The sequence below is a fragment of the Anolis sagrei genome, chromosome 5 (genome assembly GCF_037176765.1).
Source record: "Anolis sagrei isolate rAnoSag1 chromosome 5, rAnoSag1.mat, whole genome shotgun sequence".
Classification (NCBI taxonomy): domain Eukaryota; kingdom Metazoa; phylum Chordata; class Lepidosauria; order Squamata; family Dactyloidae; genus Anolis; species Anolis sagrei.
Window position 1 is genome coordinate 186377826 of NC_090025.1, and position 26789 is coordinate 186404614.

Below are 26789 nucleotides of genomic sequence, written 5' to 3' on the forward strand. Positions count from 1 at the left end.
AGAGGACCGGTTTTGTCCTGTCAGAAGAGTAGTATAAAAGTGCATATTATGGCTATATTTGTTCCCTGACTCCCACATTTATAGCTCTTCTCCAAATCCCCTAACACCCAGTAGAATTAACTGAGCCTTTTTTGCATGAAAACCATACAGAAAGCTCCCCAATACTTCTATTTCCATTGGAGTCCCTCTCAAATTGGTGATACAATGCCACTTCCAGACACTATTATGAGATTTTGGTGGAGTTTGGCACATGGGTGTTCATGGAAGAAAATTTGCACCATGCACTTGCTCATCTCTATACTAGACGAAGGAAATAAACCTAGCCTGAGTAGCAGTTAAATTGGTGTCAAGCTGAATTAATTCTACAGTGTAGATCAGTGGTTCCCAATCTGTGAAGCACCAGTGGTCCGCAAGAACTAAAATATGATTCATTGCCTCAACATTACAACACCGTTGCAGTGAGAGCAACAGGTCTCACAAAACCCTCTTATAGTGCCAACACTTATTAAATATGGTTTTCTGTGGCTGAGCAGATGGCAACTACTGGATGGCATATGTTCTGTATCAGAAACTAGATCTGATGTGGTCTATCCAATTCAATTTTCTGAATCAACACCCAAATCACCTAACCAAATCTAAAGTTGACCAAAAACTCATTCTTAACCCTTTTGTTATTAATGTTGGAGAGTGGTCCCTGGTCAAATTGGTCCCTTGTCAAGTCATCCATGGTCAAAAAAAGGTTTGGAACCACTGGTGTCCAATGACTTCCTTCCTAGGAAACTGAACCCGGAGGAATGCTGTACCCCTGAAATGTCTTATGTCTCAGAAGGAGGATGCACTAGAGGGGTCTTGATTTCTGTCTCAATTTCCCCTACATTTTTGTTTATTTTGTTGTACCCTGTGTTTATTTTGTATTACTTTCTTTTCATATATTTTATTGTATTTTATTTTATGTATTATTTTATGATTGGATGTTGTATTCATTTTGCTTTGTTGTAACTTTTGGGATCGGCTTCATGTTAGCTGCCCCGAGTCCCCTTGGGGAGATGGAGGCAGGGTATAAATAAATAAATAAATAAATAAATAAATAAATAAATAAATATTATTATTGAATGCAAAATGGATTCAGCAAGAATCCACACAGAGGAAGGGGTAGTAGAGTAACTGTATTGCACTACACTACTGAGATAAACTGTAGTTGAATTGAAGTTGATGTATTAGGCCTGATGTCAATTAGTGGCATTTCATTTTTGTTCTTTTTCAGGATTATTTGGGTGCTATCATTGTCCTCACAGCAGCCGTGGCTTCCATTTCTCAAACAGACACTGCTGGACTTGTGGGCCTGGGTTTGCTTTATGCATTAACGGTATGTATAATGGCAAAGCAGAAGAACCCCTAGCGTAGTCAACTAGGATTGTCTCCAACTTACACTGAAATAATTTCCACTCATCGTTGCATAATGTTTATGGTTTTTTCCCCTTTGAAACTAATCAGATTTGCAACTAGTGGCAGAAATCCCGCATGCACAGCTCCCATCCTGACTTCCTTAATATTGAAAGAAGCAATCCTGCAAGTCCTGGATTTAAGCCAAGGCCAAAGGAGTTTGGAAGAACTTGGGCCAGCTTCAGAGTTCAGAAACCAATTGAAAAAAAATAATAAAAAATAATAAAGCTACTAACAATTCCCAGGCCCTGAGCGCTCCCAAGAAAGATAGACAAAAGTGCACACAAGGACTTCAGTTCACTGTGTAATACAGCAGTGGCCTTCAACCTCCCCAAATTCAGCCTCCAACAAGGAATTCACTTTATATTTTCTTGTAATGCTGGGCTGTTTGATTATATATTGCCTTGAAAGGAAAATCTGGATTGAAAGGCAGGTTGGATTCTTAAATATAGTTTATCAGTGTTGCTTGCCTGTCTTTCATCTCACTCCATCTTGCTCTTTCTTCTCCTTCTCTCTTCTGATCTTTGCTTTGCTAGCTGCTGCTACTATTGCATCATTGTTGTGCCTGGTGCTCTGTAGCAGCCATGGGCAAACTTTGGCCCTCCAGGTGTTTTGGACTTCAACTCTCACAATTCCTAACAGCCTACCGGCTGTTAGGAATTGTGGGAGTTGAAGTCCAAAACACCTGGAGGGCCAAAGTTTGCCCATGGCTGCTCTATAGTGTAGTTTCTTTTTCTAACTAGCACCCCATTTCTTTCACACATGCCTGTTCCCAAAGAACTACCTTATCCTTATCTTGTTGCCTTACAGATCACAAATTATTTGAACTGGGTGGTGAGAAATCTGGCAGACTTGGAAGTGCAAATAGGTGCAGTGAAGAAAGTGAACAGTTTTCTCAACATGGAATCTGAGAACTATGATGGCACCATGGGTATGATGCTAGAATCCCCATTTTAAAACATTACACAAAAATATGCATATATTATTTTAAGCAACTACTGGTACTTGCTTCTGGCATCTCCACAACTAGTTGAGTAGCAAAAGGTTCACTGGAAGACTGTAGTTCCTGACCAGTCTGGCCCCATCCATTTCCCAGAAAAAGAAGTTTGCTTTCACTTCACAACAACACAATTATACTGCTATAATTTTATTTGAACTGCAATGGAAATATCTTATGGAATCCTGGGCTTTCCAGTTTAGGGAGTGGTATTAGAATTCTCATAAGTTTTGAGTGGTTTTTATATTCTTTTCTTTTCTTTGCAAAGTGTTTGAAAATCATTTCATTAAAAGGGAGTAATGTTGGTAACAGAGTTGCCATTTGCTTAATCCCAAAATGACCCAATCTTTCCTCCACATTGCTCTCTTTCCCAATAATAATAATAATGATAACAACAACAACAACAACAACAATTTTCTACATATATCCCGCCACCATCTCCCCAAAGGGACTTGGGGCAGCTTACACAAGGCACAGGATGCCTGAAAGAAGACATGACATAAAACACAATAAAAATACGATTGAATAAAACCTATAAGCAGGTAACAACAAAATAAAACTCAGAATAAAACAGCGCACATCCATCAGTGGTGATAGCTAATGTCAACATGGCTAGGATGTAAACAATAGGGCCAGGGAAAGGAAAAAGTACAGAGTTGTAACCATGAGATGAGGGCATGGGATAAATTGCGAGGATGCATAACAAATTCATAGATCACCTAGGGACTAGGCTTGTTTAAATAGCCAGGTCTTCAGGTCCCTATGGAAGGAGGACAGTGTGGGGTCTTGCCTAATCTCTCTGGGGAGGGCGATCCAGAGCCACCGCCGAGAAGGCACTCTCCCTCGTCCCCACCAACCGCACTTGAGACGCTGGTGGGACCGCAAGGAGGGCCTCCCTGGCAGATCTTAGAGCCCGTGCTGGTTCATGGGGGAGGGGTGCGGTCACGAAGATAGGCAGGACCAGAACCTATATTCTGAAAAATGTGTGCATACTACAGCTGGGATTTGGTTCCAGGACCATCTGTAAACACCAAAATCTGGGGATGCTCAAGTCCATTATATACAATGATCAAACATTTTAAGAAGTGTTGGAGAGAGCCTAAGGAATTGTGAAATGGCAGGAGATTACAGAGTGTGCATTAGTGTAGTACTCTGTCTATGTTAAAACACAAGGTTTCCTTTTTGGATTTTAATACATATATCTGCTGTAGTTGGTTGAATCCATGAATGCAGAACCCATGGATATATCAGATGACCTGTATATATGTCTGCAGCATTCAGACAACGAGGATTAGTCATTCTACATATACAATCCACATTTCTTGTTCTGTCAGGAGTTATGTTCAGAAAAGATATGTAAAGAATACTCATACATTTTCTCATCTATCATTGACACATGGTGTCATAAGACATTAAGACACCTTGTCAAGTAAATGGATTTTCATGTATTATTTTTCCTGCAAAACATTGTCTGTGCAAAAATTTGTGTGCAGAAAACGTTATTTTGTGCAAAATGCATTATTTTGAGAAACAAAGTTTGTTCAATCCTATTTTTAATTTATAAAAGTGACATCATGTGAAAAATGTATGAAGGTTTGCATAGTCTTGGTAGCAGGAAGGAAGCACTTTGAATTAGTTATTATTTCACATGAGAACAAAATAAGCAAAGATTTTCCTACCTTCCTTTCTTTTTTCTTTCTTTTTTTGGACTTAATTTGCATATTTTTACAATATATACCAGTCCTGCACTGTCCTTGATATGAAACATACCATAGTCAAGAGTTTCCAAATAGCAGTCAGCTCTTTTATTCACCAGTTGCTCATCTGTGATTATGGCGAATGTCTTTATCAAGACTACAAACCAGAGGGTGAAATGAGATTGTTGCTGTCTGCTGGCTGGCTGTGTAACTATTAAGACTTCCAAGCACTTGCCTTCAACTTCTCTTGTTGATCTTTTCAGATATTTCTCAAGTCCCCAAGGACTGGCCACAAGAGGGGGAAATCAAGATTGAAAATCTCTGTGTCCGATATGAAAACAACTTGAAGCCAGTTCTCAAGCACGTCAAAGCTTACATCAAACCGGGCCAGAAGGTCCTACAAACTTGCATCTTTTTACTCCATTTATAGGCTTTGTTACTGTGAAGAAAATAAAGAATAACCATTGTCACAGATGCCATAGTACCAAAAAGAGGCTACTTTGGTTTTTAATAGCCCCAAACTTTGCTAGTAGGTGGCCTTTTGAGAAGTCTTACCTCTGCGTGATATACTATAAATCTCACAATTCCTTAAGAGAGAGCCTTAAATTATCTGAAAATTATACAGGTTGAGCATTCCTTATCTGAGATTCTAAAATCCCAAATACTTCAAAAAAAAAAGTTCATGTCTGGAGTGACTTGAGAAACTGCAAGTCACTTCTGGTGTGAAAGAACTGGTCGTCTGCAAGGATGTTGGCCAGGGGAGGCTGGATGTTTATTGTTTTACCATCCCGTGGGAAGCTTCTCTCATGTCTTTGCAATGGAAGCTAGAGCTCAACAGATGGGAGCTTACCCCACTTCCCGGATTCGAACTGCCAACCTTTTGGTCGACCAATTTAACCCATTGCGCCACCGGGGGCTCCACTTCAAAATTATCCACATGGATGGCTGAGATGGTTACGCCTTTATTTTCGGATCATTCAATGTATATAAGCCTTGTATAAAGTGTTTATGAAATGTAAAAACATTTCATATTTAGGTATCTCATTATGTATGTATATGTAACACATCTGTTCTACTCTTCAACTATGATCCCATTCAAAGCTTGGAAAGTTGATGTCTTACTTATTTTGGTTGGTGTCCTGTTAAACTGTTATCATATTGTAATGAATGGAAAAGCCACCCTAAACTCACCTTAAAATTCATGTAGCTGTCCCAAACAAAGAACTTATAGGGCAGCGTTTCTCAACCTGGGGGTCTGGACCCCTGGGGGGATCGCGAAGGGGCGTCAGAGGGGTCACCAAAGACCATCAGAAAACACAGTATTTTCTGTTGGTCAAGGGGGTTCCGTGTGTCAAGTTTGGTCCAATTCTATCGTTGGTGGAGTTCAGAAAACTCATTGATTGTACGCGAACTATAAATCCCAGTAATTACAAATCCCACAGGTCAATGTCTATTTTCCCCAAACTCCACCAGTGTTCACATTTGGGCATATGGCGTATCCACGCCAAGTTTGGTCCAGATCCACCATTGTTTGAGTCCACAGTGCTCTCTGGATGTAGGTGAACTGCAACTCCAAAACTCAAGGTCAATGTCCACCAAACTCTGCCAGTATTTTCTCTTGTTTATGGGAGTTATGTGTGCCAAATTTGGTTCAATTCCATCATTGGTGGAGTTCAGGATTCTCTTTAATTGTAGCTGAACTATAAATCCCAGAAACTACAACTCCCAAATGACAAATGACTCCCCGCAACCCCACCAGTATTCAGATTTGGGTGTATTTGTGCCCAGATTGATCCAGTGAATGAAAATACACCCTGGATATCAGATATTTACATTACGATTCATAACAATAGCAAAATTACAGTTATGAAGTAGCAACGAAAGTAATTTTATGGCTGGGGGTCATCACCACATGAGGAACCGTATTAAGGGGTCGCAGCATTAGAAAGGTTGAGAACCACAGTTATAGGGGGTTGATGGGTGAGAGCAATGAAGGATCAGCATATAGCCTGCTTCTACTGGTTAGTTGTGCTGGGTGAGGTAGGGGGTGAGGTAGGGAAGCAGAGCATTGCCATGATATCACGACTACATATCTAAATCAAGATGTCAGCCTTTTATTTATCTCCCACTTCTTCCCCAGAATTTTAACGGAAAGCTGGCTAAAGATTAAAAGAAGTAAAGAAGATTAGGGATTGATAAAAAAAAAAACATCCAAAGGATTTTAATATGGTATAACTGCAAAGGTAAAGGTAAAGGTTTCCCCTGACATTAAGTCTAGCTGTGTCTGACTCTGGAGATTGGTGTTCATCTTCATTTCTAAGCCGAAGGGCCATAGACACCTCCAAGGTCATGTGGCTGGCTTGACTATATGGAGCATTGTTACCTTCCCACAGAAGCAATACTACCTATTAATCTACTCACACTTGCATGTTTTTGAGCTGCTAGGTTGGCAGAAGCTGGGCCTAACAGTGGGAGTTCACCCTGTTCCCCGGATTTGAACTGCCAACCTTTTGGTCAGCAATTTCAGTAGCTCGGCAGTTTAAATTGCTGCGCTACCAAGGGGCCTTACCTGAGATAGAATCATAGAATTGGAAGAGACCTCATGGGTCATCCAGTCCAATCCCTTGCCAAAAAGCAGGAAAATTCTATTCAAAGCACCCCCAACAGATCACCATCCAGCCTCTGTTTAAAAGCTTCCAAAGAAGAAGCCTCTACCACACTCCGGGGCAGAGAGTTCCACTGCTGAACAGCTCTCACAGTCAGGAAGTTTTTCCTAATGTTCAGATGGAATCTCCTTTCTTGTAGTTTGAAGCCATTGTTCCTAGTTTCCAGGGCAGCAGAAAACAAGTTTGCTCCCTCCTCCCTATGACTTCCTCTCACATATTTATACATGGCTATCATGTCTCCTCTCAGCCTTCTGTTCTTCAAGCGAAACATGCCCAGCTCTTTAAGCCACTCCTCATAGGGCGTGTTCTCCAGACCCTTGATCATTTTAGTTGCCCTCCTCTGGACACATTCCAGATTTATTTATTTATTTATTTATTTATCATGTCAGGAGCAAACCAAACAGTTGTATTGCATTTTTTAAACAAACAAACAAGCAATACACAAAGTTTGCAAGCTTGGCAGTTGATTAGATGTCCTTTGACCAGTAGCTGGCCACTTGGAGTGCCTCCAGATGATATTGATTTATTATTTCAGACCACTCTCATGCAAGCCACCAAAAAAGCACAGTGTGTATGAAGTATTCCCATCTTCAGAGAGAAACAATGAATTTGACATATGATATCCTTCATCATGCCCCCAGAAATGCTTTGAAAACAATTCTCAATAACGAACCTTATTTTGCAGGTTGGGATCTGTGGTCGCACTGGCAGTGGAAAATCATCTCTGTCGTTGGCATTCTTCAGAATGGTAGACATCTTTGATGGTAAGTACTTAAAAGTCTCTTTGTTTCAGATTGGTTTGCACAGTGTTTAAACCACCATGCCAAATGGAGAACTTGGAAAGATTATTTAATTGGACCAGAAATCTAAAAATCTCCAAGTCAACATGTTTGGCGGTCATCTTGCTTTGGGAAATATGGATGTTTTAGTCCAAAAAAAACTTTTACAAGATCTATCCTCCATCTATATAGGTTAGACCATCAGGAGCTTGATAAAACATCTCGTTTGTTCACACAAGACTAAGCTGGGAAATAGCTTTTTTCCTTCCACGAGAATCTTCTGTTCTTTCCTTCTTATCACTTAATCTACAGTACTGCTGAGTGTTTGTTTGATGCCAATTTATCTTTTCTTCCAGCTACAGGCTTACACAGCCAGTCATGGGCAAGGAAGAGGGGAAATAGATGAGGAACCAAAGGGCCAGATCCTATTGCATGCTGAGTTAAATCAGGCTCAGAGACTGGCAGCTACATTAGGCACTGCTCTTTCTCTGCTCCTGTGCCCAACACATAATAAATCACCCTTTCAGTTGCATCATTAATCATGTACTGGAGAATCAAAATATTTCCTTTATGGGAAGAACAAAAGAGAATGGAGGGCAAACAGAAACAAAAAGCTGAGCAACAGAGGGAGGGCATCAGTCAATAATCCCCTGCAATCTGGAATAGATCAGTAAAGATTTGCTTCTACTTTAGTTGAAGACATGACTTTTGTGGCCACTTTTCCTCATTAAATATCTAGCTTTTCCGCACTCCCAAGTTCACTGGGATAGATGGCTGTGTTTATTCAAGAGGTACTTTAAATAACAATTCAAGAAGTCAACTGCTTGAGAGGGGAAAGAGTTACGGCCTTTCATAGCAACAACATTGTAGCAGTAGACATTGGTGGCTTCCATACCAGTGCTGCATTGAATCCACACAAGACCCATGGTGGTGCGATGGGTTAAACCAGTGGTTCTCAACCTGGGGTCCCCAGATGTTTTTGGCCTTCAACTCCCAGAAATCCTAACAGCTGGTAAACTGGCTGGGATTTCTGGGAGTTGTAGGCCAAAAACATCTGGGGACCCCAGCTTGAGAACCACTAGGTTAAACCCTTGTGCTGTTGAACTGCTGACCTGAAGGTTGGCTGAACTGCTAACCTGAAGATCAGCAGTTCAATCTGCGAGACGGGATGAGCTCCTGTTTGTCAGCTCCAGTACCTGCCAACCTAGCAGTTCAAAAACATGTAAAGTGTGAGTAGATAAATAGGTACCACTTTGTTGGAAAAGGGCAAAAGAGACACTCCAGGCAGTCTTGCTGGCCACACAATCAGAAGTTGACAATGAAGGCTCCTCGGCTTGAAAATGGAGGAAAACACCTCCTAGGGCCAGAGATGAGCAACTCCTCCAGAAGTTGGAAATGAAAAAGGAGAAACCTTTAGCTTTGTTTGTGTTTGTGTGTGTCCCATTGTTTATAATTGTAAAAGCACTGAATGTTTGCCAATATTTTATTTATTTATTTATTTACTTTATTTATATACCGCTTTTCTCGGCCCTCAGGCGACTCAATGCGGTGAACAACATCAAAACAAAAGATCACGAGACAAGTATAGGGCAATTAAAAACAATTGTAACATAAATCATTAAACATCCATATAACAATCATTAGCGTCTCAACAGTAAAATCAGAATCCAGTCTCATCATCCATTATTCCGTATTCCTATGTTCAATTACACTGTTTAATCAAATGCTTGTTCGAACAGCCAGGTCTTCACTTTCCTCCGAAATGCCAGCAGGGAGGGGGCCGATCTGATATCTGCAGGCAGGGCGTTCCACAGGCGAGGGGCCACCACTGAGAAGACCCTGTCTCTCGTCCCCGCCAAGCGTGCCTGTGATGCAGGCGGGACAGAGAGCAGGACCTCCCCAGATGATCTTAGTGTCCTAGCTTAGTGTCCTAGCTAATATTTGTAAAATGGTGTAATCTGCTCTGAATCCCCTAGGGAGGAAAGGTGGAATATAAATAAGGTCTATTATTATTATTATTATTATTATTATTATTATTATTTTCTTTGAACTGTCAAAGGGCTATTTGAGATGCTGAGTCCTGTTCTGGAAATAGCCCTTTTAGCAACTTTGATAGTTTGGATTGAAACCCACAGTTGGATTCACCGCTACATTGACAGGGAAGCCTCCTTTTGCTGCTGTATAATGATATTATCCTTCCATCTCAGTTTGCCATCCCTCCACCCCATAATAATCCACAGGCAACTTGATTAGGAAGATAAAAGATTTTCTGGAGTCTTGGTGAAACCTTTAATGAAGCCACTAAAGGGGTTGTACTGTACATGCTTCACGCAACACAATAAATAAACAGGATGAATGTGTGAATGGCACTCCATCACATCTGACTTGTCTATGAGATGCCCCACAAAATGGTCTCCTTTTGCAATGACACCATTTTATAATAGCAGATTCCATTTTTAACTAATTTTAGGATCCCTCCCCCTCCCCACTCCATTCCAAACCCTTTATTTTGATTAGTGAGCCCATGGACGCTTGCATCAAAGTCCAACCCCAACACCAGCTGTTTGAGTTGCTTCTTCATTGATTAAGGCCATATTTCCTGTTGTCCTTCTATAAGGTAAAGTAAAGGTTTCCTCTTGATGTTAAGTCTAGTTGTATCTGTTCTGTCGCACGCTGGGCCTGTAAAGAATTTCCTTTAGAACAGGGCGTGCAACCTTTGCCCAGTGGGAAGCCAGGGGGCCCAAGGAGAAGTTCTCAGAGGTTTTCCACCACGAATGACCTTTAGATGGCTTGTGAAGTATAACAAAGTCCTTTATTAATGAACAATCAAACAGAAACTTCTCTTGTCTTTAGTAAAGATAAACAAATGATTCCAGGCTTTTATGCAACTGGTGGCTTCCTAAACTTGCCCACGAAGGACAGGCAACTGTCTTCAATAACTTCTTCTTTACTTTAAAGAAAAGTCCCCTTTTTAACTTCTCCTAGGCTGACTGTAATCTAACCCTTACTGATGTGGGCTCCACTACCGGGTCGAACTGCTTCTCGAACGCCGAGTGGACCTAGAAGTAAAGGCTTACATGTTCTCCAGCTGGAGTTCTTTGGTTTTTAGGGCTTTTTCCCTGAAAATCTTTGGAGACTCTTAAGACTGTTCTCCCCCGGAAGGTCTTTGATGCTCTTAAGACATTTTGGAGACATCTTTGATGCTCCCCCCGGAAAGTCTTAAGGGTTGAAGCTTTTGCACAGGGGAAGCTTGCACACGTCCTGTACATTAGCTTTCCTTGCTGAGACTAACTAAAAATGGCTCCCTTCCCTTCCCAATTGCCCTGAGCAAGGGTCGGAACCAAACTTAATGATGATGGACAGGTGACTTGCCCTATGACTGCAACTGAAGGAGAGTCCCTGAAATCTAGGACTCCAAACAAACATTTAATACAAAGCAAACAAATTTGGAGCTTCTGGTACAGCCGTACCAGCACAGTATCCAACTCTGGAGGGTGGTGCTCATCTCCATTTCTAGGCCAGTGTTGTCCGTAGACACCTCCAAGGTCATGTGGCCAGTATGACTGGATGGAGTGCCATTACCTTCCCGCCAGAGCGGTACCTATTGATTTACACACATTTACATGTTTTTGAACTGCTAGTTTGATGGAAACTGCAGCTAACAGCAGGAGCTCATACCACTCCCTGGATTCGAACTGCCAACCTTTCGGTCAGCAAGTTCAGCAGCTCAGCAATTTAACCTGCTTCACTTATTTTATTGGATATCTCATCCATTTTGCTCTGTAATTTCTTGAAACAGGGAGGATTGTGATAGATGGGATCGACATCTCAAAACTGCCCCTTGATATGCTGCGCTCCAGGTTATCCATAATTCTTCAGGATCCTATACTGTTCAGTGGTTCCATTCGGTGAGTACTATTTCCTTTTCTTGTTAGGATAGGATGAATCAGCCCATTTCTGGTCCATGTCAGTTCTGCTATTATGCAGTCATAAATCTCTTCCTGTTCAGTTCCCACATCGGAAAAAAACAAGAGACACATCTCAAAATATGGTTGATTTATAGGAAAAAGAGGGGGGGAAAGAAAGAGAATGGATTTTGAACTTAGAAACTTTGGTCCCTAAAGATCTGAACTTGGTCACTTTCTCTTGCTCTTGTAAAATCTTCCAGTTTTTTCACAGTCCCTTTCGCCTACATACATTTATATGTCCTTGAATGTTATCTATTTTTACTCTCTGCTTTCCATATGTGTTTGTGTGTGTTTTAAAAATCTATTTTCTTTCCTTGTTTAGTTTTAATCTGGACCCAGAGTGCAAGTGTACAGATAATACACTTTGGGAAGCTCTAGAGATAGCCCAGCTGAAACATTTGGTCAAGTCATTGCCTGGAGGTCTCGGTGCGTATAGCGAAATGAAATGGGATACTAATTTAGCTCCACATTTAATTAGAAACAATTAGCATCTAATGTGTAAAGCAGGCTTTTTAATGATTATTTTTTATAAAGACAAATTAAAACAAAACCTACAAACAAACATATAAAAACAAAACAGAATCAACAACAAAAGATTGAAAATACTTTTTTCTAGAATAATATTACTACATCCAAAACATTAAAATAATCAACTACAAACTACAATCTGCGTTATCTAATTTAAGGACTTTATGTTCTCTGTCTGATGGTTATATTCTCTTACCACTTCATCACATTAGTTAAAACCCACTGAGTCCAATAACTCATAGCGTTCATCACATTTGTTTTGGTTCCAGTGTAGGGTACAGCATTCTTTGCGCATTTTTCGTTTCTGGAGGTGGTGTGGAAGTGGATTCTTTGAAATGATCCAGATATTTTACCAAATCTGTAATGTGATGGCATTCGTTCCTTCGGCAGCATGTAATGTTTGGACAGTATGCTCAGAACTTCTCAGATCTCACCTAGAATCTCATGTTAGTAGGGATTTCAAAAAGAGGAGGGTTGTTTTTGACAATGAGCAGGGAGCAGGGATGGCCAAATCTCTGCAGTGTGAAGGCAACTGCGGTGAAAGAATATGGAAAGAAAACTGAGACATTTAACAGTGTGATGAAGATAGGGAAAACATCTGTTTCATTACAAAATGAGCCCCCGGTGGTGCAGTGGGTTAAACCCCTGTGCCGGCAGGACTGAAGACTGACTGGTTGCAGGTTCAAATCCGGGGAGAGGCGGATGAGCTCCCTCTATCAGCTCCAGCTCCTCATGCGGGGACATGAGAGAAGCCTCCCACAAGGATGATAAAAACATCAAATCATCTGGGCATGCCCTGGGCAACGCCATTGCAGACGGCCAGTTCTCTCACACCAGAAACAACTTGCTCCTGACATGACAAAAATAAATAAATTACAAAATGGAGTAAGACTGAGCTCTTCTCTGCCAGACACTTCCCTGCCACAATGTGATGAAGTCCTGGGTTTCCTACATACGTTTAGTGAAAAGGAACCATTAGTACTACCTTTCTTGTAATCGTGGTAAAGCAGCTTTTCGATTGTTTGTTAAACAATCAAGTCAAATGAATAAAAAGAATTTGAAAACCATGTAGTGCATTAACTTGCCCAGAATTTTATGGGCCAGTTAATGTGTACTGATTTTATGCTTATCTTTAAATACAAAATTCCCCATACAAGAGGAACATTTCTGAATTGGAAATTGACACACACTGGACTTAAGAGTACCTGCCTTTTGAATGAGCAATATTTTAACATGTAAACATTTCAAAAGGAATTCTCAAAACCAAAACTTCCAAAGCAAAATTTTTGGGGAAAATTATGAAAGTTACAAAATTAAATCCAAATTTGTGAATAAAATGAAATTCTAAATGATAGATCAAATCTCATTCATTCTGTTGAGGCTACGACTTTACTGCTAATAATGCATTTTCCTCTTTAGACTTCAAAGTTGGCCAAACTGGGCCAGTTTTTCAACATGATGCCTAAGTTTATAAAAGAAACTGAGTGACTAGATTTTTTTTCATGTTAGGATATTGAATTACAGTGCCTTTCTTTTCCTTTATTTTCTTTTCAACACAGATTAAGCTCTAGATGAGGTGGGAAGGAAGCCAGTGTCAGGGAAAAAAATCATACACATAGTTAGAACTGCGCACAGATCATTTGACATGTCTTTTCAGAATGTAGATAGCTCTATCCAAGAATACCCCTTTCGTTATAGCAACTAATGCTGATCTCAATGTTTTTGATTTTTCTTCTAAATAATAGCCATTTAAGGGAGGTGAACAACTCCTCTGAAACAGAAATCCTACTTTTGTCATGCCAATTCATAGACATCACTCTCCTCCTCCGTTTCTATTTCATTTGTTTCATTTAGCCTCAAACGACCTCAAATAATCTGGGTTCGTTTATTGGCTGTGTTCAGTCTCATGCTTCTATCTCTTCATTTGGATTAATCTCATTTAAGGATGAATTCCATTAGATTTAGGGCACCCCTTCATGTACTATATTATGAATGATTGCTGTCAGTTATGAGTCACTTTAAGGATTGTGCCATTTCCCAGCCATTTGGCAACAATTCTCCCAAAATTTATGATAGTTCATTTCTTTCACCCTCCTTATATTGTCATCTTTCCATTTTCATGGGTCTCACACTTACTATGTTGACTATTGATAATCCTCAATAGTTATTAGCATCAAAAATCAGGAATACAAAAGCAGGATAGATCCAAAACATGAGGTTCAGGAACAGTCTTTAGAAACTTGGAACACGAAACATGAATAAAAAGGAAACCTGGAACTAGAAATCCCTTTGTAGACATAACTTGGCAAAAGTTCTATTCTCAAACACCAACATTGCTTAGATTGACGAAGTAGCCTGCTGGTCTAGCTAATATAGACAAAAAATCATGCCTTCTCCTCTGAGAAACTGATACGGACTTTTTGGGTAATAGGCAGCTTGACCTTCGTACGCTGTCCTGAGAAGCCCTATGTTGATGGAATATAAATCTCCTATCTAACTGCTGCTCATTCATCTGTCCACCTGGACTTTCATTTTCATCCTCTGAGCACAGTTCTATCCCTAAACTTGCTTCTCTAGGGAACTGCATTTCTGGAATGTGGCCTCCCTCAGACAGAGCTCTCTCATTCTCAGGGCTTAAAATCTCTTGATTCTCCTGCTGGCCTGCAGGCCCAGAATCCCCTGTGAGATCAGGTGCAGGCACAATCAAAGGCTGGACTACAATAACTCCAGAGATCACAGTAGTAGCATCCCATTTTGCCACTGGAGATATCTGTATTTTCTCCACTTTTGCAGGGGGACCAGATCCCTAGCCTATGTCTCTTCTCTTATTTATTTATTATTTATTTATTTATTTTTTGCATTTATTGACCGCCCCTCTCAGCCCGAGGGCGACTCGGGGCGGTGAACAGCAACAAAAAGAACAGTGTACAATAAATCACGACAATACAGACCAGACAATACAAACATAACATATACTTATACTAAAAATCCGCTTCGTCAAGTCCTGGGGTCATAGCCAAAATTCATAGTCCTAGTTCATTCCAGTGTCGTTTCAAGATACACTCAGTTGAAGGCCTGCTCGAAGAGCCATGTTTTCAGGCCCCTACGAAAGGCCATCAAGGAGGGCGCCTGTCTAACTTCAACAGGGAGGGTGTTCCACAGCCGGGGGGCCACCACCGAGAAGGCCCGCTCTCTCGTCCCCGCCAGACGTGCCTGTGAGGCAGGCGGGACCGAGAGAAGGGCCTCCCCGGATGATCTCAAGGCCCTCGTGGGCTCATAGGCCGAGATGCGGTCTGCAAGGTATTTTGGGCCGGAACCGTTCAGGGCTTTGTAGGATAACACCAGCACCTTAAATTGGGCCCGGTAGCGAATCGGCAGCCAGTGGAGCTGGGACAGCAGGGGCGTTGTATGCTCTCTGCGTCCTGCTCCCGTTAACAACATGGCTGCCGCGCGTTGGACTAGCTGAAGCTTCCGGGCCGTCTTCAAGGGCAGCCCCACGTAGAGAGCGTTGCAGTAGTCGAGGCGGGATGTGACCAAAGCGTGTACCACCGTGGCCAAGTCAGACTTTCCAAGATACGGGCGCAGCTGGCGCACGAGCCTAAGCTGTGCAAATGCTCCCCTGGTCACCGCTGAAACCTGAGGCTCCAGGCTCAGCGATGAGTCCAGGGTCACACCCAAGCTGCGAACCTGCGCCTTCAAGGGGAGTGCGACCCCGTCCAGCACAGGCTGTAACCCTATACCCTGTTCGGCCTTGCGACTGACCAGGAGTACCTCTGTCTTGTCTGGATTTAGTTTCAGTTTGTTCGCCCTCATCCAGACCATTACAGCGGCCAGGCACCGGTTCAGGACTTCGACGGCCTCCTTAGTAGCAGGTGGGAAGGAGTGACAGAGTTGGACATCATCTGCGTACAGGTGACACCGCACCCCGAAACTCCGGATGATCTTACCCAGCGGCTTCATGTAGATGTTAAACAGCAAGGGGGACAAGATGGAACCCTGAGGAACGCCACAGATCAACGGCTGTGGCGCTGAACAGGAGTCCCCCAGCAACACCTTCTGAGTACGACCCTCCAGAAATGACCGGAGCCACTGCAAAGCAGTGCCCCCAAGACCCATCTCTGCAAGGCGCCCCAGAAGAATACCGTGGTCGACGGTATCGAAGGCCGCTGAGAGGTCCAGGAGCACCAACAGGGACACACTCCCCCTGTCTAGCTCCCGGCGCAGATCATCCACTAAGGCGACCAAGACCGTCTCGGTACCATGTCCCGGTCTGAAACCAGACTGTGCCGGATCCAGATTATCCGTGTCTCTCAAGAATACCTGGAGTTGTGAGGCCACCACGCTTTCCATGACTTTGCCCAAGAAGGGAAGATTGGAAACAGGCCGAAAGTTGTCCAATTTAGTGGGGTCAAGTGATGGTTTCTTCAACAGCGGCTTTACAACAGCCTGTTTTAGGCTCGCTGGAATCTTGCCTTCCCGAAGGGAGGCATTAACCACCACCGTTACCCACTCGGCCAATCCCCCTCTGGCCTCCTTCAGAAGCCAGGATGGGCAGGGGTCTAGGATGGACGTAGTGGGTCTCATTCCTCCAAGTATCTTGTCCACATCCTCGGGTTTCACAAACTGAAAAGAATCCAACAAAATCGGACAAGCAGGTGCTTGTGTCACATCCACAGAGACTGCATCTAATGTGGCGTCCAGCCCAGAGCGGATCAAAGCGACTTTGTCTGCAAAGAACCGAGCAAATGCTTCACAGCGCGCTGCCGAGTTGTCAGGGCTCCCACCTGAAGTAGGGGGAGTTAAAAGACCTCTGACAACCCGAAACAACTCCGCCGGACGGTTTTTTGCAGACGCAATAGTGGCCGCAAAGAAAGTTTTCTTTGCGGCTTTTATTGCCGCGGCATATGCCCTTAAAAAGGACACAAACCGTGTTCGGTTTGACTCGCTTGGGTCTGAGCGCCACACGCTCTCTAGAACCCTCTTCTTTCGCTTCATCGCTGCCAGCTCCTCAGTAAACCAAGGGGCTGGTTTAGCTCGGTTACTCGAGAGGGGACGTTCCGGAGCGATCTTGTCAATAGCCCTGGTCATCTCCCCATTCCAGAGAGCGACCAAGGCCTCGACATGATCACCTACCGCGGCGGCGGGAAACTCCCCAAGAGCCGTCAGGAATCCACTCGGATCCATTAGCCTCCTGGGGCGGACCATCCTAATGGGTCCTCCACCCTTGCGGAGGTTAGGGGGCGCAGTGAGCCTAAATCTAATCAGGAAGTGGTCGGACCATGGCAACGGAGAGATAGACAACTCCTCCACACCGCCACTCTGCTCCCATCCCTGACAGAAAACCAAGTCCAATGTGTGTCCAGCACAGTGGGTGGGGCCAGTTATTCGTTGGGACAGCCCCATGGTTGCCATGGCGGACATGAAGTCCTGAGCCGCACCTGTGAGGGTTGCCTCGGCGTGGATGTTGAAGTCCCCCAGCACAAGAAGCCGTTGGGACTCCACCGCCAGGCTCGAGACCACCCCCGCTAGCTCAGGTAGGGAGACTGTAGTGCAGCGAGGTGGACGGTACACTAACAGAATCCCTATTCTGTCCCGGTCACCCACCCTCAGGTGGACGCATTCAAAATTTGTGGTCTGCGGGATGGGGCTCCTGGTTAGATGGATGGAATCTCTATAGACCACTGCGACACCGCCTCCCCGTCCTCCGGCTCTTGGTTGGTGCTGCACGGAGAAACCTGGAGGACAGAGCTGGGAGAGGTTTACGCCCCCCGCTTCATCCAACCAGGTCTCCGTGATGCACGCCAGATCTGCCCGCTCCTCCAGGATTAAATCCTGGATCCAAGATGTCTTTCCGTTGACAGACCTGGCGTTCAACAACACCACCTTCAAGCCAGAGGGCCCGCTCACCTGGTTACACCAATTTACCTTAGGAGACCGATTGGGAATAGTCAATTTAGATAAGCGGTCCGAATTGAGCCGAATGCGTTCTAAAAATTAGCTGATTCCTCCTTGTCCGAGTAGGATAGTCTTCCAGGATCAGTGTGCTGGTGGTGGGTCTGTAGGTAACTGTGGAGCCCTATTCTTGATCTGCATCTTCTCCCACAGTGAGGGCATTGGTTTCCAGGTGGAAGGCGGTCTTGGTTGGGGTTGGCTTGATGCGCCTTCCTTTTGGATGTTTCTCTCTTTCTCCCTCCATCCATGCCTCTTCAAATTCTACAGCACTGCTGGTCATAGCTGACCTCCAGCTGGAGCGCTCAAGGGCCAGGGCTTCCCAGTTCTCAGAGTTTTTAAGGTTGGCTTTGAGCCCATCTTTAAATCTCTTTTCCTGCCCACCAACATTCCGTTCTTGAGTTCAGAATAGAGCACCTGCTTTGGGAGACGGTGGTCAGACATCTGGACAACATGGCCAGCCCAGTGGAGTTGGTAGCGGAGGACCATCACTTCAATGCTGGTGATCTTTGCTTCTTCCAGCATGCTGATATTTGTCCACCTGTCTTCCCAAGAGATTTACAGGATTTTCCGGAGGCAGCACTGATGGAATCGTTCCAGGAGTTGCATGTGATGTCTGTAGACAATTCACATCTCTCAGGCATAGAGCAGGGTTGGGAGGACAATAGCTTTATAAACAAGCACCTTAGTATCCCCACAGATGTCCTGATCCTCAAACACTCTCTACTTCATTCAGAAAAAAAGCTGCATTTGCAGAGCTCAGGCAGTGTTGTATTTCAGTGTCAATGTTGACTTTTGTGGAGAGGTGGCTGCCAAGGGAGTGGAAATGATCAACATTTTCTAAAATGGCAGGACAACTGTAATGAAATAATTACACAGTGTTGCGGCCTCACCATCACAAAGGAAAAGCTCTTTCCCAACAACAGAGAAAAGGGACATTTGTCCAACCTTTTGGGCCAGTAAAATGTTCCCATTTTATCCTGTATATAGGATTTGCTACTATTTTGGTAGAAAATGAAGTTGAACTGCAAAATAATATATTGCTTAACTCTCTGGGGTTTTTTCAGATGCTATTGTTACAGAAGGAGGAGAGAACTTTAGTGTAGGTCAACGGCAGCTCTTCTGCTTAGCCAGAGCTTTTGTACGCAAGAGTAGCATCCTCATCATGGATGAAGCCACGGCATCTATTGATATGGCCACAGTAAGTAAAAAACATAAGCCACTAACCTCCCTTTCCTTCACTTATACATGTTTCTTAGATGTTGTTCTGAAAACACAAGCAATGGATAGAGTTCTCCTCTATGTTCAAGAAGGTGGAAATCATGGAGGATTAAATCATATTAATATTCTAAACTCAAGTTGTGCTCCTCAATAATAAAGTATTATTGTAGCTGATGTATCATTACATCAATGAAAGAACTATCAGGTCATGAGAAGTCATCTTTCCCGTGAATAGCTGAGAAATGTTGTGCCCTAAACACCATCAACAAGAAAAATCCAGCCCATGAATTTGACATATTGGCCTCTTTCATTTAAGGAAGGAGGAAGGCTGGATTTACTGTCTCCTTACAGCAAATTGAGGTCCAGTTCATGCATACAAGGCCCATTGAATGTCCCTTTGTATGAATTGAATGAACAGTAATACACATTCTAGAAATAGGGGGCTCTGTTGAGACGGTCAAAATTCATTCTACATGAGAAGCAGCATGATTATGAGATTTCAGATTATGAAAAATTTGGCTTGTGTGGAAACAAGGATTAGTGGGAAAACTTCAATGGAAAAAGCTTTTCCCCTGATAACTCTTTTTGGAGTGGGTTTACCTTCCGAGGTGTAGATGCCTCCCACTTTCTGTTGTCTCACACCCATTTTTAACTATGAGTCATTTGTAAGTCAAACGTTTGTAACTTGGGGACTGCCTATACATAGATCTACTTGTATCTGTTACTGATACAAATTACTGTCGCATTCTTTCTTTTCTAGGAAAATATTTTGCAGAAGGTTGTCATGACCGCCTTTGCAGATCGCACAGTGGTAACCATAGCTGTAAGTATGTGAGTTCACCGTGGACCTCCTTTATCTTCCCAACTGATTATAGGTTTATGTCAAATGGGAGAATAAGAGTCCCTGGTGGCGCAGTTGGTTAAACCCTTGGACCAGCAGGACTGCTGACCAAAGGGAAGGCAGTTCGAATTCAGGGAGCGGGATGAGCTCCCATCTGTCAGCTCCAGCTCATGTGGGGACATGCGAGAAGCCTCCCACAGGATAGTAAAACATCCGGGCATCCCTTGGGCAATGTCCTTGCAGACAGCCAATTCTCTTACATCACAAGTGACTTACAGTTTCTCAAGTCACTCTTGACAAAAAAAAATGGGATAGTAGGCCTTATGATAACCAGTTCAACTGAATACAGTAAGTTGATACTACAAGTTGTGCATCCCTTATCCAGAATTCCAAAATCCAAAATAATTTGAAATTCAAAATTGTCCATGTGGGTTGCTGAGATCGTGAGACCTTTGCTTTCTCAGGGCTCATTGTATACAAACTTTGTTTCATGCAAACAGTTATTAAAATTAGGTATACGTGGAACATAAATGAATTATGTATTTTGACTTGAGTCTCACCTCAAAGATATCTCATATATGCAAATTATCAATATTTCAAGCTTTCGATGGGTGAATAACTCGGGACTATGTCCTTGTTTCTATTGTATTTTAAAATTGATTGTATTGTTTTAATCTACTGCTGTAAACCGCTCCGAGCCAAATTGGGAGTATTGGTATACAAGTCAAATAAATAAAATAAAATAAATAAATATTTAAAAAATTCAGAGTCCAAACACTTCTGGTTCCAAGCATTTCAGATAAGGGATACTCAACCTGTACGACAGAATTTTAAATGATTTCAGAATCTATATAAGGAAAACTCTCTTGTATAGTAATCTCTTTGGATCCTATGTGTAATTCCCCGCATACATGATTCCTCTAAGACTATCCAAATTACAATGTGCTGTTTATTTTTTTATTGTGTCGGAAGCTAATTGAAGGTACAGTTATCATGTATTTAAAAGCACAAAGTTTAAAACTTGGCATTATAGTAAATGTCCTTTGACCAGTACCTGGCCACTTGGAGTGCCTCTGGTGTTGTTGTGAGAAGGTCCTCCATTGTGCATGTGGCAGGGCTCAGGCTGCATTGTAATAGGTGGTCAGTGGTTTGCTCTTCTCCACACTTGCATTTCGTGGACTCCACTTTGTAGCCCCATTTCTGAAGATTGGCTCTGCATCTCGTGGTGCACAACAGAGTGTTCAGCACCTTCCAAGCATGTGACCAAACAAACTGCATGCTATATTCATTGGAGAAGTTGCAAGCAATTTAGCCTCCCATTTATACAGGACTTAATATACAGTGCATAAAATTATTGCACAAACCGACCGTACATGGAATACCTACAACTTTCTACCTACAACATCTGAAGTGCTCTAATAAATTAAGACTCTCTCGGCTTCATGCAGGGATGAATGGGGTTGGACTGGATGGCCCATGAGGTCTCTTCCAACTCTTGGATTCTATGATTCTATGATTCTATGTGCCACACCTGCGCCCGTACCTTGGGAAGTATGACTTGGCCACAGTAGTCTATGCTCTGGTTACATCCCGTATAGACTACTGCAATGCGCTCTATATGGGGCTGCCTTTGAAGACTGTTCGGAAGCTTCAAATGGTCCAACGTGCAGCAGCCAGGTTGTTAATAGGAGTGGCGCTCAGGGAGCACACAACTCCTCTGTTGCGCCAGCTCCACTGGTTGCCAGTTTGCTACTGGGCACAATTCAAAGTGCTGGATTTAGCCTTTAAAGCCCTAAACCAGTAGTTCTCAACCTGGGGTCCCCAGATGTTTTTGGCCTTCAACTCCCAGAAATCCTAACAACCGGTAACCTGGCTGGGATTTCTGGGAGCTGTAGGCCAGAAACATCTGAGGACCCCAGATGTTTCTGGTTCTCCCCAGATTGAGAACCACTGCCCTAAACGGTTCCCACCCAGTTTACCTGTCCAAACACATCTCTCCCTATGAACCATCTAGGCCAGTGGTTCTTAACCTGGGGTCCCCAGATGTTTTTGGCCTTCAACTCCCAGAAATCCTAACAGCTGGTAAACTGTCTGGGATTTCTGGGAGTTGTAGGCCAAAAACATCTGGAGACCCCAGGTTGAGAACCACTGATCTAGGCACTTAAGATTGTCTGGTGAGGCCCTGCTCTCGGTCCTGCCCCCTTCGCAGATGCAATTGGCAGGAACAAGAGACAGGGCCTTCCCAGCGGTGGCCCCTCAGCTATGGAGTGCCCCCCCCCCCCGAGATATTAGATCCTGGCTATTTGAGCAGGCATTTGCAGACCCAGTATAACAGACTAATTGAGATCCACGATGCAACGGAAAAATGATTTTGGTGTTGAGACACTGAGGACTTATGTTTTATGGTTTTTATTGTTTTATTGCTTTTATATAGTTTTATTATATGTCATGATTTAAACTGTATTTATGTTTGGGGGCATTGGCTGCCAACTGTAAACTGCCTCAAGTCGCCCCTGGGTTGAGAGGGGCGACATATAAATATGGTAAAAAAATAAAATAAATAAATATACAAAGGGATCTTGTAGCACCTTTGCAACTGAGAGAAAGAAGCTGGTGGTATAAGCTTTCATGGGCTTAAGTCTGCCAACTTCTTTCTCTCAGTTTCAAAGGTGCTACAAGATCCTTTTGCATACTGATCCAAACTGATATGGCTATATCTAGGAAATTTATGTGACACCTAATAAACCAAGGGAGGAAATTAGGGGAGCTGTATAAAGAGTCCATTACAGGGCTCTTCTACAAAACATCATTCTATTTTATATATATATATATTCACATTTCATTCTCTATATTTCTCTCAATTTCACTAAAAATATTCTGTCTGTATATTGATGCTCTTTGCATGCTTTCACTTTCCTGTTCTTTGTTTCCTCCCTTCCTTCTTTCTTATTCCTTCTTTCCAGCATCGGGTCTCTCAAATCCTGAATGCAGACATTATCTTAGTTTTCTCTGATGGTTCCCTTCTTGAGTGTGACACACCGGCCAACTTGCTCCTCAAAGAGGATGGTCTTTTCACCACTTTGGTGAAGACAAACAAATAGATGCTCTCGACCTGGGAAACCTGCAAGTTTTCTATCTTTCTGGTATTACTTCTTTTACCCTCTCTTGGTTCAACCTTTGAACAGCTTTATAATATGTTTGCCCAAGGCATTCTAACTATTGTTATTCTAACACTGTAAAGCTATGACACAATTTGTTATATTCTAATTAGGGAGATTTTTTTTACTTTTACCTGGAAAAGATGCATAAACGTTGTTCTGTCGCGGGCTGGGCTTGAAATGAACTGCTTTTAAAACAGGGCATGTAACTTTAGCCCAGTGGGAAGCCAGGGGGGGCGAAGAGAAATTCATAAGGATTTTCACCATAAACAGTCTTTAGAGGGTTTATGAAATATAACAAAGTCTTTTATTGGTGAACAATCAACAGAAACTTCCTTTGTCTTCAAAAGGTTAAACAAATGCATCCAGGCCTTTGTGCAACTGGCAGCTTCTAACTGTTACTTTGCTCTAAAGGAAAATCCCTTTCCAAACTTCTCCCAGGCTGACAGTGAACCTAAACCTAACTGATGTGGCCGCCACTACCAGGTTGAACTGCATCTCAAAGCACCAAGTGGACCTACCAGTAGGCCTGTAGTCACTTCAGCTGGAGTTCTTAGATGTTCAAAGCTGTTTTTCCCCTCTGAAATTCCTTGGATCTTTAGGGCTGTTTCCCTAGGAATCTTTGGGAATCCTTTTGCTCTTAAGCCTGTTCTCCCCCGGAGATCTTAAGGGTTGAAGCCTTTGTATACGTCCTGTACATTTACTTTCCTTACTGAGACTGACTGAAAATGGCTCCCTTCCCTTCTCAATTGTCCTGAACAGGGGGCGGAACCAAACTTAATGATGATGGACAGGGGGCCTACCCTATAACTGCAAACTTTAACAGGAAGCCACCCTTCCGCAGAATCCCAAGCCTTGGGCTGCAAGCAAACACTTAATACAAGGCAAATACAGTGGGAGCTTCTGGTACAGCTGTACCAGCACAAACATGGTTTCTGTAATTAAGTTGTCAATCAAGAGGGAGCAACTGGAGGATTTCTGCAAGGGGTGGGCTCTATGTGGACACAAAGACTGTCCTCCCTCTCCACCCCTCCCCAAAAGAAACCCTCTACCCCACCCCACCCCAACTTTTCTCCAAGTTGCATGGATGCCTTTGTTTGCTTCACCAAAGGTGTGCAACTCTCAATGCCTACTAATAATCTTGACTGCTAAGGTCTTCGGAGCTTTGTTGTCACTTCTCTGGCAACAAAGGATTGTAAAGGTAAGTATCGTCTCTTTTTCCTGTGCCACGGAAAGGATAGGACACTGGTTAATCTGGACAACTTGAGCTGGCCCCACTCTCCAGATCAACTTAAAGTGTGTGGCTGCTCTGTAGTTCCAGGGAAACTCCAGGACATTCCTCAATTTCAAACAACATGGGATAAAACAGACTTAACTGGTTTTGCCCTGAGTTAGGAGTTGGAACTGCCTGGATTTTCTTGTTGACATCCAGGAGTGACTTCTAGCTCTGGTAGCACAGTGGGTTAAACCACTATGCAGGAGATCTGCTGACCAGAAGGTCAGCAGTTCAAAACCATAAGTAGGAGTGAGCTCCTGACTGTCAGCCCTAGCTTCTGCCAACCTAGAAGTTTGAAAACATGCAATGTGAGTAAGATCAATAGGTACCCCTTCGTCAGGAAGGTAAAAAGGCACCCCATGCATACATGCTGACATGCCAGCAATTGGAGAATTCAATGGACAACAGGGTCCTTGGCATGGAAAATAGAACAAGAGCACCTCCCCATGGCCAGAGTTGAGCATCACCTCCAGATGCCAGAGATCACAAAGGGAAGCCTTTACTAGTCTATTGTATGTCATTCGCTGTATAGAAAGGCACTGAAGGTTTGCCTTATATGTGTACTGTAACCTGCTCTGAGTCCCTCCAGGGAGATAAACGGAATATAAATAAAGTATATTATTATCATTATTTTATTGGCACAAAAACACAGTATGTCACAGCAAACGAGATCTATATGCTGGATTTCATATCACAAAATCACAAGTCGAACACTTCCCAAGCATCTAGGACTGTGTGATATATTTTCGAATGATGCACACAGATCCAACTAAGGTGGCCTTTTCCAGTTGACAGATTGTGGTTTTGTCAATGTTTATTGTTTCCCAATGCTGGCTGAGATCTTTTGGAACGGCACCCAGTGTGTTGATTACCACTTATTATTATTATTTGGCATTTTGGGCCAATGTAAACACCTCTTGTCATCAAGAGAATCTGGGGGTATTGCAGCCAGGAAACCAGAGATCATCTAATTAAAGGCCTTCTGCTGGTAGTAGTCTTCATGAGTAACAGGTTGCCTTCCATAGACAACAAGGTCTGTTCCCAAGTGTTGCAGAGGTTTGGAACTCCAGTCACCAGGGCATTCAGCTTCCTCCATCTCTATCATAACTCCGCAAACAGATAGTTTTGTGTCACTAAACATTCAAGAGATAATTTCTCCATTGTATTAGATTTCTCTTTCCATAATCAGCCATGAGTTCTATATATTCTTCTTCTGGCATAACTTTTCAAACTCATACATTCTTTTAAGATAGTGGTGGGAATCCCTGTGGGTAGCCACAGGGAGGAGGGAGCGAACTTGTTTTCTGCTGCCCTGGAGACTAGGATGCGGAACAATGGCTTCAAACTACAAGAGAGGAGATTCCATCTGAACATGAGGAAGAACTTCCTGACTGTGAGAGCCGTTCAGCAGTGGAACTCTCTGCCCCGGAGTGTGGTGGAGGCTCCTTCTTTGGAAGCTTTTAAACAGAGGCTGGATGGCCATCTGTCAGGGGTGATTTGAATGCAATATTCCTGCTTCTTGGCAGAATGGGGTTGGACTGGATGGCCCATGAGGTCTCTTCCAACTCTTTGATTCTTTGATTCTTTGATTCCATCATGTAATCTTTTATTGTTATTATAATAGCATAATAATGAAAAGCGCATTTTACTTTTCCTTCTTTTTTAATTGCAGCACCGAGTCCACACCATCCTGACGGCCGACCTGGTCATCGTGATGAAACGAGGGATAATTTTGGAAAACGACACACCTGAGAATCTCCTGGCTCAGGAAGACAGCATCTTTGCATCATTTGTTCGGGCTGACATGTGAAAAGGCTGCTAAGTCGCATGTTGCCAACTTTTCTAACATCTGTTTTTTCAACAAATGGAGGGGAAATATATTTTCTATATGCTGCAGCATCACTGCAAACTTTGCCTGGGATATTTACATTTGTAACTTTTATAAAACTGAAACCCATTATGTATGCTTCAAAGCAATAAATTCTTCTTCACAAAATACTCCTGTACATTTCCTAATCAATCGGATCTCTAGGAATGAATAAAGCTGGCATTTTTAAAGATTCTAGAGTTGAAATGTCCCCATGTTTGGTGGGGAAAAAATTACCTTATGAGAATCCAATGAATCCCTGGATTTGCAGATGAAGAAAAGACACTGGGTGGAATGTGTCTGGTTAGTTTTAACTGGAGTAGATCCATTGAATAGAATGCTGGAGGAGAAAAGGTGAAGGAACTAAGATAAGATAAAGAATCTTCAGCTGAAATTACT

At 42.9% G+C, this 26789-nt stretch overlaps 1 protein-coding gene across 4 annotated transcripts in view; it reads left to right on the plus strand.

Annotated features, from left to right (window-relative positions):
• ABCC9 (ATP binding cassette subfamily C member 9) overlaps positions 1 to 26584 on the plus strand; it is a 92008-nt gene extending 65424 nt beyond the window's left edge. For 2 of the 4 annotated variants that reach the window (XM_067469309.1, XM_067469310.1), the window contains 10 exons: positions 1265 to 1366; positions 2254 to 2374; positions 4401 to 4531; positions 7489 to 7567; positions 11382 to 11490; positions 11873 to 11976; positions 19095 to 19228; positions 20009 to 20071; positions 23053 to 23232; positions 26196 to 26283. In XM_067469309.1, coding sequence (XP_067325410.1) covers positions 1265 to 1366; positions 2254 to 2374; positions 4401 to 4531; positions 7489 to 7567; positions 11382 to 11490; positions 11873 to 11976; positions 19095 to 19228; positions 20009 to 20071; positions 23053 to 23190 — 981 coding nt within the window. In that variant the 3' untranslated portion in view covers positions 23191 to 23232; positions 26196 to 26283. Of the gene's footprint in view, positions 1 to 1264; positions 1367 to 2253; positions 2375 to 4400; positions 4532 to 7488; positions 7568 to 11381; positions 11491 to 11872; positions 11977 to 19094; positions 19229 to 20008; positions 20072 to 23052; positions 23233 to 26195 lie in introns of all 4 variants that reach the window. The other 2 variants (XM_067469308.1, XM_060776533.2) reach the window with 1 other exon arrangement.
• Positions 26585 to 26789: the final 205 nt, after the last annotated feature.